This window comes from Chenopodium album, chromosome 17 (genome assembly GCF_948465745.1).
Source record: "Chenopodium album chromosome 17, dcCheAlbu1.1, whole genome shotgun sequence".
In the NCBI taxonomy this organism is placed as follows: domain Eukaryota; kingdom Viridiplantae; phylum Streptophyta; class Magnoliopsida; order Caryophyllales; family Amaranthaceae; genus Chenopodium; species Chenopodium album.
Genome location: NC_137850.1, coordinates 39,803,062 through 39,818,210, shown reverse-complemented (window position 1 = coordinate 39,818,210; position 15,149 = coordinate 39,803,062). Strand labels below are relative to the sequence as shown.

Below are 15,149 nucleotides of genomic sequence, written 5' to 3'. Positions count from 1 at the left end.
GCCACCTTTAACAGCCCCAACTTCCACCCATCCTTGCCATCACTATCTTAGTGGTCCTTTGGGATGTTACAGTGTTACACTCCCATTGTATTTGAAGTACATATGTATTTTCACTTCCTAGAAATTTAGTGATATTATCTAATTCATCATCTATCATAGTAATTTGGAATTTCCACTTAAAAAGTTTACATACCTAAGTGAGACTAGGTAATCAATAACTTCTCTTTGACTAGGTAATCAACTTCTCAAATTTTGCTTGAAAGTAAACATCTTTAGCAATATTTTCTTGTCAATAGAGGAATATGTTCATGTTGACCAAACAAGTTCTACAGTATTTAAATCCTAAGGAAGTAGATTACCCATGAATTAGAATGTCGTCAACCAAATACACCTTTTAAATTTCGACTAAAACAATTGAGAGACCCAATCCACCCTAACAAACTTATAGAAAATGCAATATGGTGGTGGTTGACAGACGAATTAATGCCTATGTAGGAAGTATGCGCATCATGGGGCTGGAGATGGGGCTAGGTCTCTTGATTGTTGGGGTCTAATTCTGTATTAGGGGAAGTCGATTAGTAGCCATTAGGGACTGCTGTCGATTACTGGCTGTTGGGGCTTGTTGGTGACTATATGTTGAGGGTTCGGTAGTGCTTGTATAGGTAGGTTGTGGTAGAGGTGCACCAGTGGCTTTGAAGTTGGTTGTTGATTTGATATGGTTGGATTCAGGGGTGACTTGTGTTTGAGGCTAGGGCAGAGTGATCATGGTGGCAACAGGTTGGTGATTCCCCAGAGGCAATGACAAGGGGAGCGGTGTTGGTAGGGTGGTCACTGGTCAGTTGGTTAATACAATTTACTATTTGATTAAGAAATATCAATGTTGAAATTAAAATTTGACATTTATTCAGTGAGACTTTAGTTATCATCATCAAGAGGAAAAAAGCAGAAAGAAAAGAATTCGTATTATATATAGAAATTTCCTGCAACACCAACCAGAAACTCTTCTCAAATTCCTACAGTAACCTGCAAGGCTACGATGCATCGCATTTGAATATGTTTTTAGCCACAAGAACACCTAAAACAACAAAAGCAAATGCGGAAAAAGCTCCTTGCCTAGAAAGCATGAATTCACTCCATGTTAAAGGCCGGGTGACTACATGCAATACGTTCTGAAATTGTTCTTTCAACTCATCTAGTGATCCAGTATTATCAATCACAATGTCCGCTTTGCTCCTCTTGGAATCCAGGGACATCTGAGCATTTATTTTGTTATTAGCTTCCTCATCGTTTATTCCATCTCTCGAAACCAATCTCTTTAGCTGTGTTTCGCGATCAACCCATACAGTGATGATAGGCTTAGTCCATTTGTCCATTTTGACCTCAAACAACAGTGGGACGTCAAGAACAATCACCTTGTGTCCCTTTAACCACAGCTTCAGTATTTCTTGGAGGATGCCAGAGGAAATATAAGGTGCCAAAAGCCTGTGGCATAATGCGCACAACATTAACATATCATACACGTGACTGTTAGCATGTTGCCGAAAGAAAATACTCTTTCTGAACATAAACTGATAAATTCAAACTTTAAACTCCCCTAGATTTGCCCCCTAACTAGAAACTAAGTCCTCAAAGCATGGGATTGCACCAGCCATAAAAAGTCAGACCCAGCAGTTGGATAGAAAATGGACATCCAATGAATGTCTATTGCTTTAAATACGTGAGGTATGGCAGCAAATGTCATAATCTCAACTTCCATATTGCTCATGCTAACATGCAATGATGAAAGAATTGCAAAGGAAAACTACTTTATCAGATTCTGCAGGAAGATTTACTCTACCGGTTAAGTAGTTGACGCTTATCAGGATTGGAGAATACTATACGTCCCAGCGCAGGTCTATCCACTTCTCCATCAGGTTGTAGAATGTCATCCCCAAATGCTTCCACAACCTTCTTCCATCCACCCGTGCCTTTCTTCAATGCATCCTGAAATGAGAAACAGGATCATAAATACTAGCATAAATTGTAATGATGTACAAATTCTTCAAAATGTAAGAACAACAAATTTGGTTTCAAGACAATTAATATCACGCTTGCTATCATTACTCCAGTACCACAATCAGGGCTCTCACCTGACAGGGTGGATGTCACTCATGATCTTACCCCAGCAATTACAGAGTGGTTGTTGCTACATTTTCCTAATAATAAAGACAATTTTTTCTTGAGTGTGTATGCTATCACAACAGAGCCCTCAATCTCTGACCACGAGCAAATTTTGAGATCAGAACCAAAAACTTGCAAAAGAAAAAAGTGGGAAGAAATTCTTCTATAGGCTATAGAAAGAGTTACTGAAAAACCATAATTTTTCATTAAGGGACAATTCATAAAATTATGTATATGAAGAATACAACAACAACAAAGCATTAGTCCAAAAGCATTATGTATATGAAGAATAAAAGAATAAAATAGAATGAGAAATAAGAAATGAAATGTCAAATAGTCTGTGCTGAAGCAAAGGAAAGTCTTCTTCATTCTCAGGTGGGTGTCTGTCCAACCAATTTATACAATAAATGGAAGGCTTTTACACTACCTAGAAATCTAAATCAAGTTCATTAATTGAAGCCTTTGCTTCGGAAAAGTACACAGAAAATGCTTAAATCCTCAAACTTAGCTTCAAAACAACTGTAACCCAATCATCCAAAGATGTAATGGCAATACCCGTATGAGGAGAGAGAAAATTTGGGGAAAAAAAAGACTAGTAAAAAGGCCTAAACAGTAGAAGTTGTGTGCTAATACCAGAGAATACTTCTTACATAAATGAATCATGTGGTAATAAAAAACAAATATTGTTAGCGTCCTTATCTGGTAAGACTAGAAAAATAGGAATCTCAAAGGAGGCAAGCAACCAACTATCCCTGAAGTTAAGCTTAAGCACTAAAGATAACACTGTTCTGCTATGTTAGCTGTCTAGAATTTTAGATGTTGAGACAAAAAGCCATTGTTTATGGTTGAAGATGTAAGAGTAAAATATTTTCCGCCAGCTTACAATATGTAGAAGCTGCTGCTCCTAAGCTAGCCTTCTTTTATTCATTCATTATTCAATTTCCCGCTCTAAAAGGTAGCTAACCAAACCTCTGAATCAATGAACCAGCAGCTACATAGCATAAAAAACAGAGGGCTCATCTTGGATTATGTTTAATATAAAGCGTACCTCATCACAAAAATTACAGAAAGGACCAAAGAAAAATCTAACACATTCCACTTCAGGCTACCAAACGTCACATGAGGAAAATGAGCACAGCACATTCCACTTCATGCAGTTTAATGTCACATAAGGGGAATTCATGCTACCTAATATCTTATAAAAGGATAACTCTTAACTAAATTTTAATTATAACCATTAGAAGACGTTCAAGACTTTTAAGTGTGACACTGATGACAATCAGTTTCATTACATTCCTGCTCATACAAAAAATGAAGCATCACCAAATATAAGATAGAAGCAAACAGAACTCCATCAAGATGCAGTCATGTAAAATCACTAGTACCTAATTTAGTACCTAACTTTAACCAACTCTTAAGAGTCATCCCAACCCTTACTCAATGGAAAATTACCAAAATCCAAAGAAAAATTTGATTAAATCAATTCTCAACATAATTTCCAAAGCCTTTTCTATACCATCTTCTCCACCAAGTAAAACATAAAAGCATTGAATCAACTCAGCCAGAGTAACACCAAAAAAATCAAATTAGACATCCAACAATTGATATTAATGATAACAATTAGGACTAAATAGGCGATGCATATTAAAAGTCAGTAACACAGTCATCCAAAATCAAAATCAATAAAAACCCCATGATCAAGAAAGAGAGGTAGAAGAAGAAAAATACCCGAGCAACCACATCAGCATCTACAACGGGAATGCCTTGAGCTTTGAAGAGGTTGGAAACAGTGCTCTTCCCAGATGCAATCCCACCTGTTAGTCCAACAATTCTCATCTCCTCTGTAGGGGACTAATTATGGAAGTGTACCAACTGCACCAAGAACAATTGACAGCCAGTAAGATAGTCATTGTTTGGACATGCCACTTTCCCGGCAATGTTCTTCAACAGATTTCACTTCTGATCATATAACTATTATTGAGTGAGACTTCAACTGATTATGGTTTTGTAATACACATAATTGTTTAATATAAGAAACTCGAAGAAGTGGTATGTCAAATTAGATCCTGCTAATTTGACAACTTTCACAGAAGTTCATATTTCAAATGAAGTCTCCAACACTAGTTCTTAACCTAAATAAATACAATTGCCTATCTGTTTTACAGCAAAGTTCATATAAAGTTGCCAGTATAAAAAAAATACAGATTTAGGTATATGAGTAAAGCAAAATACAGTTCGACAGTCAGTTCCAACCTGGAAGGTTAAATCATGAAGGATCAATCACAAGTGAATAGTTCAGCCAAATTTAGAGTGAGTACTAATATAAATAGCAACAAAAAGTCAAAAAATAATCAAAATTCTCATTTTTAAGGAAAATCCCGAAGCAAAATTTTGGCAAAAATCATATAAGCAAATTCATTATCCTTCAATGTTATGGACTGGGTCAATAGCCCAAGTCAACCACCCTTATTGGTGTACACGAGGTGCGAAAAAGGGAGCAACAAGGGGCAACAACAAAGAGCGCAGCAGGGGGCATTCTATGCAACAAGACAAGTTCAATTAAGAAGGAATTAATGAAGGAAAGCTACCAGCTTCAACAATGTCTGCTTATGGTTTTTCTAAATTAGTAAAGAAGTCACATGTATTCACCTTAGGGTTAACCTTAGTCATTAGAAGTCTTGAGTATAAATATTGTAGTATGTTTTAACAGTAGGATCATCCAGAAAATTGAGTGAACTCTTGTGAGATTAGTAGCCTAAAGCTATACTTATCCCTCTTAGTTTGTAATCCGAATCTTAATCAATTAATACTCAAGCTTTTGCCTTCAAATTATATGCATTTAGCTTAATTAGTGTGAGTGAAATCTGATACATAACATTCAATCAAAATTTGGGGAAATCAAACCTTAGCTCTCTAGCTTCAACAAAAAAAAAAAAAAAAAAAAAAAAAAAAAAAAAAAAAAAAAAGATTTTGAATTATATTTCGAATTCATTTAATATACTTAGCTACCTTAAATAAGTAGAGGGACAACGTCAATTTCTTGGCTAATTTCTACACAAGCAAAGAATGGTGAAGCCTTTGGTTGTGATGTTGGAACTCCGAAAAAGAGGGATTAGATTTGAGATAGGAGAGAGAAAGAGAGAAATTGGATTTGAGATAAGTGGGAAAGAAAGAGCAATTGTGTTAATGTATCATCGTAGACGTTATGTGATTCAAGAAAAACAGCACATAAATAAGAACAGAAAGAGCTTGGAGACTTTCGAATTACGGAGTGTACTTGTAGCTTATAAATTGTCATTTTGAATCATTATTATTTTTGGGCTTTTAAACTACATGGGCCAATTTCATGACATATTCTTGATTATCCAAAAATTAGATTTCATATTTTCATCCACACTTTACATTTGAAATGAAAAAATGCTATCAAGCAAGCCATTAGGTTCTTTTTTTAATTTATGTGATTTTTAAAATTATTATCATAATTTTATTTTTATTTTTTTTGCTTTTGTAATTCTTGTTCATAGTGGCAGTACAAATTGCATAATGCACCTGATCTTTAAGATGGAAACCATTCCCTTCATTCCTGTTAGTTTGTCTTATTTGACTTATTGTACAGTTTTTGAAACACAAATTTGATCATTGATATCTTCAATCTTGTATCATAAGAAATTATAAAAAGTTGATGCACCCACCATCTAGCGTTAGTTGCAACGCTGTGACCGGCAAATTATTTAAGCCACTATTACTGACTTTACATTTTTAGGTGGTTAACTCTGTTAAAATCTCTTAATCTCTCTAAATTACAAATATCTACAGTAAGCACAAATTGCACATTCTGAATCACGCTCACAGGTATTCTTCCCCAAACAGCACCACACACCACACACCACTAGACAAAACCAGGTTTTTCAGAGACATGCTTAATTGGTTCATGCTCAAACACAAATACATTTGCAAAAACCCACAAATACACATCTGCACAGACACACACAAGCACAACACAAAGCATACAGCTGCCTACCAGCAAAACACGTGTTACCAAAATATTTCCCCCATAAAACACATGCATAGCAGCAACTTGATTACAATTTAGCACAAGTTTTCAAGATGAAAATAATACCCAAGAATGAAACACATTTAGTTGATACTTGATAGTAATAGATTACGCCCAAGAATGACCTCAACCAAAATATTAAACTATAATCATGTATCAAAAACAATAATACGGAGTATATAGCAAGCTAATACAAATATACAACGCCATTTATTCTGTTTTAAGTAAGTCTAGAATGCTCAATAAATATATACTTATAATCATGTGCCAAAGACATATTTTATACTCAAAGGTCTCAAATCCACTTACAACAAGAGAAAAATAAACTAACTATTATGATAGAAAATTAGTCCAGTTCACTCACTATTATAATTGAGGTTACAGCAAGAGATAAAACAAATTCTATACTCTGCTAGAGCCCCTAATCTGCAATATTATCATAAATAAGAAGCACAAATAAATGTTTCGAATCAAAATGGAAATTACATTTAAAAAAAAAAATAAAAAATAAAAAAATCGAACAGAATATCAAAAATTCAACCAAAAAGAATTAAAGTACATACCTAGAAAACCCAAGCAAAGAGAAAAGAAGATGTTGCAGTATGTCTGGGTAGCCACAAGCCTACAATCATGGACAAAAAAGCCAAGACAGAAAAGTGAAATCAACTAGTCAAACTTAAACCAGAAATTAGATAATAATACAAGTCCTAGATTCAATCAAAAAAATAATTGGAGAGAAATCTTGATCCTCAGTCGATAATAAATAAGTTCATTTTCATTAAGGATAAAGATCAATGTCATTTCAAGTAAAGTACAACATATTACCACAAATACCATGTGCATGGTACATTGGTACACCGTAAAACATCACATAACGAGTGCATTCCATAGTTACCTTGTGAATCTTACCAGTTAAACCCATATAGTACTATCCACCTCCATGGCCAAGGTCATTTATCAATACTACTAATGAACCAAGCTTCTTATTGACACCTAAAAAAGTATTTCCAGCAACACTCGCTTCCCTCCTTGCTGCCCCTGACCAGTCAGCAGCAAACAATACAGCCCCTGCTTCTATCTCCCTTGCCTCACAACCCTTGCACTCCTCCCTCTCTGCCAGTCAACCCACAGCAGCCCAGACACCAAGAGCTGCACCCTTACCTCCATCTCCCTTGCCTAATCATAACACAACAATAGCAGCCCTCTCTGACCTCTACACCACAGTCACATTGCACTCCCTTGCTGTCCAATGCATCCAACAGGCCAGCATCAACACTTCCCAAGAATCTCCCTCAAACCCAACAACCACTGCACTCCCTCCTTGCTGCCCAACAAAACACATGCCAACAGCCACGCACCTTCACTGCATTCCAGTGGCGGATCAAGGATTCGGGGAATGGGGGTACGAACTCAATTAAAAAAATAATAAAGTATTTCAATAGAAAACAAAATTTAGTACCAAAAAAAAAAAAAACATAATTTGTACTCCCTCCGTTTCATAATGTTAGTCCCATTTAGAATTTTTTAACTCTTAAAAATTAGAGGGAATATTCTAAATTTCTCTCTATATATAATAACAAACATAGTCATATGAGATATAGTTTTATTTGTCTCGATGAGTACTTTATTAATATCTAATTTTTATAATTTTTTCTGGTGTGAGATTAAAGATATTTGCAATCAAAAATTTGCATCGATATACGTAAATGGGACTAACATTATGAAACGGAGGGAGTATTACAAATAATGAAGAGAGCAAGATTTTCACATTAAATTTTACAAATACAGACGACAAGTTTTCATAATTTGAATGCGAATAGTTACATCATCATCACTAACTTGCAAAAACAAGTCCATCTCAATAAATGTAATTAAACAATCATTCATAAATTGGTCACTAATGCTATTCCGCAATTTTTTTTCACAATAGTCATCGAGGAGAAAACTCTTTCCATAGTTGCGGTTCCAAGCACAAGAATTTTGGCATGAATTAAAACCCATAATTTGTATTCTAAACTTTTGTTTTTCATCTTCCAATTTTAGTACATAAAATCGAAATACATAATTAGTCTAAATCAAATAGCCAATATCAATTACACAAAACAATTCGTATAAAATTTGGGCATGAATTGCATATAAAATTAGTCAATTAGACAAAGTATTTAACTTATTTTAACAATTCATCAATCATCTATTCATCACTATATACATTACAATCAGCCAATCTGTTCAGCAGTAAGCTAAAAAAAGTACGGATGAATCTACAAATGATCTAAGTTTTATCCAACGACTAATTCAACTATTAAAATTGAAAAAATTAAAACTAATTCAACAAATCAAGAGTCAACCAACTACATATTCAATTAAACTAACATTTTATCAAGTAACAACTAAACAATATTATAATTCATAAAAAAAAAAAAAAAAGCTGGAACGTTGAACAAATTAGAATGAAAAGTGAAAAATTGAAAGAAGTAAAGAACCGAGTTACCGAGAGTTCTGAGTTCGAGACACTGAGTATTCGTCGCCGGTCGGTGGGAGTGTGAGAGTGTGGCTCGTGGGATGATGCTGCTGCCGCCAGCCACCGTGCAGGTCTGCCGGGAGTCGGAGCAGAGGAGCAAAGCCGATGAAATTCAGATGTAGTTTCTCTTTGGGGGGACTTGAGGAATCAAAATAGTAAATGAGGAGAGAGCGTAAATTTAGAATTTTTTTTTTTTCGCAAATTTGTCAAAAAAAAAAAAAAAAATTAAAAAGCTTTTTGGGAAAAGAAAACCTAATGTTAAATTTTTTTTAATTGAAGGCAATATAGGGCCTCTTCTCTTCAGTTAAATTTAAGTTCAATTCACTTTTTAATTTTTTCTCTCTTAAACAGTTCAGTTTGTAAATTAAAACAGGCTCATAGTACCTTTAATTCACTTCATTACCCTCTAATCTCTTCTATTTACTATTAACCAAAGCCACACCGTGTGGCCAACATAGAGGTGATCAACATTGACTCAGTTCGAGAGTAAGGCGAGTTTGGACAAGCCTTAACACGCATTTTTTATTTTAAATTCCAAACCCGGTCCGACAAATCCGTTACTATTTTGTGGGTTTGGGCACAAGATATGATGTTAATGCCTAATCCAACTCGACTTTTTTTATCACCTATAGGCCAGCCACATATGAAAATTTGTCTAATAATAATAATAGTAATAAAGTCTAGTAAGTTTTAATAAGTTCAATCAGGTCTAAGGGTCTGTTCTCTTCAACTTATTTTCAGTTTGGTTTAGTTCTATTCAGCTCCAATTAGTTCAATTCAGTTCCTAATTTCATTCTCTCATAAAATATTCAGTTCAGTTCAGCTCCAATCACTTCAGTTCAGTAAATCAGTACAGACTCTAATAAGTTTCAATGAGGTCAAATATGTTCAATAAGATCTAATATGTTCAATTAGGTTTCGATAAATTCTGGATCAAACGCACCATTAAAAGATTAACTCAAGTATCTGTGACCACTAACCAAAGCCGGGAAACCCAAATACCCTGTTTTCACAAGTCAGGTCACTCACTTCCTTCAAATAAAATATTCCGTACTTCGTATTTGGTTAATAAAAAAATAAATTACCTTTTTTTTGTTTGAGGGCTAAAAGAATAAATTACCTAAGCAAAATGAAAGTTGACATAAACGTAATTTAACTAGGAGTAATTTCTCTTTAAAAAAAAAAAAAAAAAACAAAAAAAACTAGGAGTAAATTTTTTTTTTTTTGGGAACTAGGAGTAAATTTATCCATCACAAATCACAATAATACTCCTCATAATAAGTACGAGTAGTTTGTCTGTTGTCAGCAAAATCTGTATACAATTGATTGAAGCACATCACCTCTCTCCGACTCTCCCCTCATCTCAACCTTCTGTAAGTCTCCTCTCTCTCTTCATCGCAAGATCTTTACTTTCTTCTACTCTGATCATCAAAGTTCGTCGCTTTTTCCCCACATTTTTTTGTTGACACTTTTTAACAGTATTATTAGATCACCCATCTTTCAATTTTCCCAGAATTCATCTACGATTAAACTATATAGTTTTGATTATACCCAGATCTTTGTGATTTATATGTTCGCTCCTTTAATTTCTGTTGTTAATTTTCTTCGAATTTGTGGCCTTGACTTGATTTGTGGATCTTAATTGATTTTAATTTTTGATTGAATTTCGGGATTTTAATTTCTTAACCCTAGGTTTTTGTTTGATTGTGTGGTAGAAATTGGGGATTTTTAATGAAATCTCTGGTGTTAAATTATACTTGTAGTATTATCTGTGATTCGTATTGGGTTTAAGATCGCATTGATGAATATTAATTTTAGTTGAATGTACTTTTGGTTCCCAATTTTGTTCATTGAATTTCATGGTTTTAGAGTTTTAGCTATGATAATTTAGCGAATTCTTATCTCGATTTTATGGGGTTTTGAATTGACTTCTTTATATTGATCCTGAATCACTCAATTTGATTGTGCTGCTATCTTACGTTTTGCTTTATTAATCTATAAAATTGATTTGGTATTATCTTTTTGCTTCATTTTACTGCTTGAAAGATTGATAATTTGCTAGTTGAGGTCGTAATTATTTTGATTATTTTCATTTCGTGTTGATTTTGGATGAAGTATACATCAGTTTGAATATTTATCAGTCGTGGATTGGGGTTTCTTAAAAGCAAATAGTTTGGTCTGATCTGCAACTTTTTCACTGAGGTGGTAACATTAGACATTTACGTTGGTTCTAAATTTTTGTCTGTCAAGTTACACGTTCCGTTAGTGTACATTTTAACAGCATGGATCTTTTAGCTTACCTCTAAAGAAGCTGTAAAGTATCAATAAGATTAGAGGAAAGCTGTCTATTTTTGATGGGAGAGTAATGTGGTCGTGGATATTACTTTTAGCATAGTTTTGATGATCTCTCTGCCACTTTGTATCAAAATTACCCTGCTAGAGGATTTAATGTTCGCCGGTAATTGCTGAGAGCTTTTTCTCCCAAAAAATAATAAATATTGCTGAGAGCTTATGGAAGGATGTTTCATCTGTTTTTGTGGGTGTTCTTGGAACATTAAATAATTTTTGTGATGCAAAATATTAAGTTATTGAATTAGCAGATGGCATCTATATCCTTAAGCATTATTAAAGAGGGGGAAGATCCTTTAGGCAATTAGAGTTTCCTGTGATATTCATATATTTTGTACACATATATTTTATTTACTTTTGAGATCGATTGTCAAGTGGTCTTGAGGATGTTTTCTGTGATTTTCTTTAGGACATTCTTGTATAATAAATTTCTTTCGATTTTCTTAGTAGTTCCTGAAAACTCCATGCTGACAAATGATCTTAAGTTGTGAACTTTTGTTTGGTTTTTTTTTTTTTTTTTTTCTGTACTTGGTCATATGCAAGTAAACTTGATGGCCAGTAGTGATATCTGATTATGAAAGTAAATACTGACCTTTCTGGAGGGGGAGTTTAATTATGAAAAAGAGTATCTTTTTCCATGTTACGGAGTAATGTTATTGGTCCACTCTTGTTCTTCGTCTTTGTAAAGTCACCACCAGACATGAATCCTGATGCATATGGATACTTGCTGGGTAGTTGTGAGGAACCTGTCTGATACATTGTTACTTGAAGTATCTGGTTTCTATGATACCTACCCAATGCTATTTCTCCGCATAATTATATTTTTGGTAGTCTTTCAGGACGTGTCATCCTTCACAGTAAGTATGGAAGCAAGCAGACCCCAAAATGGAATTCAACTTTTGCTGTCTGCAGAGCAAGAAGCCCAACACATTGTTAACACAGCCAAAAATGGTATGCTTGCAATTTTCATCTGTGGATGTTGTTTGTATGTACTACATGTTGGTTTTAAAATGTGTGTCATGTACATTAACGGGAATTACTGTCACCATGGTCACATCTATTTGTATAAATTGTCTGAAGCATTTCTTTCCTCCATATGGAGCATTAGAAGCTTATGTTTGTGGCAATCACAATTCCAAGTAATTGTTGTGTATAAAACAGTTGTTTAAAGTTAACTTGCTTTAAAAAGCATCCCATAATATATTATATATATATATATATATATATATATATATATATATATATATATATATATAGGGTGCATTTTACATCTTGATTATCTGTAACAACTATTACCTAATAGTGTGCTCTTAGTATATGTTCGACACTTCTTAGTTATATGTGACATTATGAACTATTATTATGGGAATTATTAAGATTTCTAAGCCAAAAGATGGATTGTAAGTTCCCATTCTCCGTAGAAATTTGGAGGATGGAAATGTGTATTAGTACTTTTTACCTGAAAGGCTTAAAATATGTATGGTAACGCCTATAAGCTGGCCAATAAATTCAGCTTTCTTGTCTGTTTTTAATGCATTTGGTTTTGACTTCATTTTATTGCCATTTTTTGTTTTTGTTTTACAGCCAAGATGGCTAGACTAAGACAAGCAAAGGAAGAGGCTGAGAAAGAAATTGCTGAGTTTCGTGCACAAATGGAAGCCGAATACCAGAGAAAACTGGCGGAGGTCAGATTGATATAATTCTACTATTTACTGAATTTTCTTGATTAATCAAATGCATGCACCCATCACCTGAATTACATCCATGAAAGGTTCTAGAATTATTGTTTTCTGGACAATAGTCTGCTTAAGTTATTAAATTACTGTTTTCTTCTGTATTTATGTCTCTTATTCTTCTTAGGGCTTCCTTTGAGGTTAAGGGCAAAGATACATCAATTAATCAAAGCCTTAACCCCATAAGGGCAAAGATATGTAGAAAGCTATATTTTAATAGTTCTCTTCCAGTGCCCCTTTCCCCTTATCTCATGGGCGTGTTGGCCTTTTTGCATGAGATAATATATTAATGCTATGGCTATTGGACTTGTATACAAGCCAGTAGGTTCAACATCTCCTATAGCAATTTTTTGTTTTTTAAGCACTATTTTGAGTTGTCTAGACTCTAGATAAAGTTGCCTTGTTTCTTAAAAATTGTGTTCCCTCTACAGAGTAGCGGCGACTCAGGTGCTAATGTGAAGCGTCTTGAAAAAGAAACTGATGCTAAAATCGAACAGCTGAAGGCACAGTCTTCCAGTATATCTCCCGAAGTTGTTCAGATGCTGCTCAAGTATGTCACAACTGTGAAGAACTGATTTTTTTTTCTAAGAACTTTTAGATGGGTTTTAGTGCCCTGCGAAATTTCTTTTCTTGGTTTCCATCTTTGGTGGAACGCCTCCTCCGCATGAGACATTGAGATGGTTGGTTCCATTTTGTAATTGATTGTATTTTTTTTCTCGAGTACTGGATTGCCTCATTTCTGTGTAAAATTGCTAGTCACATATTTGTTGAACGGATAAATTCTTATTTGAAATAAATGCCTGGAATCGAGATGATGCTTTAGTTTATTTGAGGCTCTTATGAGTTCTGCTCATGCTCTTTCTGTTGCATATTTATATTGCTTTGTCGTAGATCGTGGTCAAACTTCCAGTGCTGCATTTGTGAAATGGTTATTAACATATAGATGATCGTTTGGCTATACGCAAGTTACGGAGTATATATACTACCTCTGTTAAATGTTATGTGCAACTTTAGAATATTTTATACTAGGTTATCCTCGTGCGATGCATGGTTAGAATTAATTTTTTTGTAACTTATGTTCTTTTGCATTAATTACATTGTAATAAAAATTAGAATCAGATTATATAAAAACAATTTACAATTAAGGATAAATATGAACCACATTATTTACAACTAATAATTGAAATAGTTGAAAGAAAATTATTTAAGGATGCATATTAATGAAATATGAAGAAAAAAAATACACAGTATACAATTAGAACCAATGTCATCAAAATTATTATTTTAGCTTCCAACAATTAACAGCTTTGTATAGTAGTTAAAAGCATCTATTTGATTTTTTAGTCATAATTCATAAAACAATTTTCAAAGCAATAATAGAATAGTTTAGCTTTAAAAAAAAAATAAAAAATGAAGATGATGTCATAAAGCATTTAGGCGGGAAAGTTTTTTATGAGAAAACGATATGTGCATAATTTTGGAGAAAAATGATGTCAGCATGTTTTGTTTTAATATTAGTTAATAGATCTCACAAATAATATACCAAATTTGCACATAATATTTAACGGAGGAGGTAGTATATTTTTTTTGAATTCGCAATATTTATGGAGATTATATTTCTACAAGGTGCCTAAAGTATATATACATACTATGCATTTGGATGCCAACCAAACAACGACGACTCTACGAAGTATCACGTATTGTGTATTAAATTTTACTTTTTAATTTTTCGTTTTCTTAGTCTATACGGAGTATTGTGTTATAGCCTTATATGATGCTACACCTATTGAGTGGGTGATTAACTTGTTTATAATAGACGACAGCAACATCTAAAATTTTAATTTGAGTTAATCAACACTTTGTTGGTATCATTGTTGCTTATAAATTTACTTCATGATTCACGTGTGTTTATTTATTTATATTTAATAGCTAAACAGTACTCCAAGTTTTAGTTTCTGATCAATATTGTGCCACGTTAAGTACAATCATTGTATAATTATTAATTAACAATTTAACAATGATAAAATGATAACTCCAAGTTTCCAACCTCAGCCGTGTATCTAACTTATTGATCCTGACATTTTTTTAATATTTGCAACACACCTCTTTCATATAATATTATTTGAAGTTTTTATTAGAAGAAGGTAATGAAATAATGAATTAAAACGAGATGGGTGTGATGGAGATCGTACCCACCTGCCGTACATAATCATGGATTTTATATTGTAGACAACTAAAGTGAAGAACCTAAATGCTACTTTAATACTACCTTCGTGTTTTTTAGTTGACATGTTTTGACTTTACCACTATTCATACATTCTTCTTTAATCAT

At 33.6% G+C, this 15,149-nt stretch overlaps 2 protein-coding genes across 6 annotated transcripts; one reads left to right on the top strand and one right to left on the bottom strand.

Annotated features, from left to right (window-relative positions):
- Window positions 1-940: 940 nt before the first annotated feature.
- LOC145589673 (dephospho-CoA kinase-like) lies at window positions 941-8,873 on the bottom strand. Of its 4 annotated transcripts, XM_081646347.1 has the most exons (6): window positions 8,706-8,873; window positions 6,778-6,836; window positions 6,579-6,640; window positions 3,889-4,032; window positions 1,838-1,983; window positions 941-1,482 (listed from the first exon to the last, which is right to left on the bottom strand). In XM_081646347.1, exons 4-6 carry the CDS (start codon window positions 3,994-3,996, stop codon window positions 1,032-1,034), a joined length of 705 nt encoding a protein of 234 aa, XP_081502473.1. In that variant the 5' UTR covers window positions 3,997-4,032; window positions 6,579-6,640; window positions 6,778-6,836; window positions 8,706-8,873; the 3' UTR covers window positions 941-1,031. The 4 variants fall into 4 exon arrangements, with proteins under 4 accessions (XP_081502473.1, XP_081502472.1, XP_081502475.1 ...); XM_081646346.1 differs by lacking the exon at window positions 6,579-6,640; XM_081646349.1 differs by lacking the exon at window positions 8,706-8,873 and having other exon boundaries at window positions 6,778-7,056.
- Window positions 8,874-9,995: 1,122 nt separating this feature from the next.
- Window positions 9,996-13,644, top strand: LOC145589672 (V-type proton ATPase subunit G 1-like). 2 transcript variants are annotated; one of them, XM_081646344.1, is made up of 4 exons: window positions 9,996-10,108; window positions 11,916-12,035; window positions 12,669-12,769; window positions 13,249-13,644. In XM_081646344.1, exons 2-4 carry the CDS (start codon window positions 11,948-11,950, stop codon window positions 13,390-13,392), a joined length of 333 nt encoding a protein of 110 aa, XP_081502470.1. In that variant the 5' UTR covers window positions 9,996-10,108; window positions 11,916-11,947; the 3' UTR covers window positions 13,393-13,644. The 2 variants fall into 2 exon arrangements, with proteins under 2 accessions (XP_081502470.1, XP_081502471.1); XM_081646345.1 differs by having other exon boundaries at window positions 10,014-10,108; window positions 11,924-12,035.
- The last annotated feature ends 1,505 nt before the right edge of the window (window positions 13,645-15,149 follow it).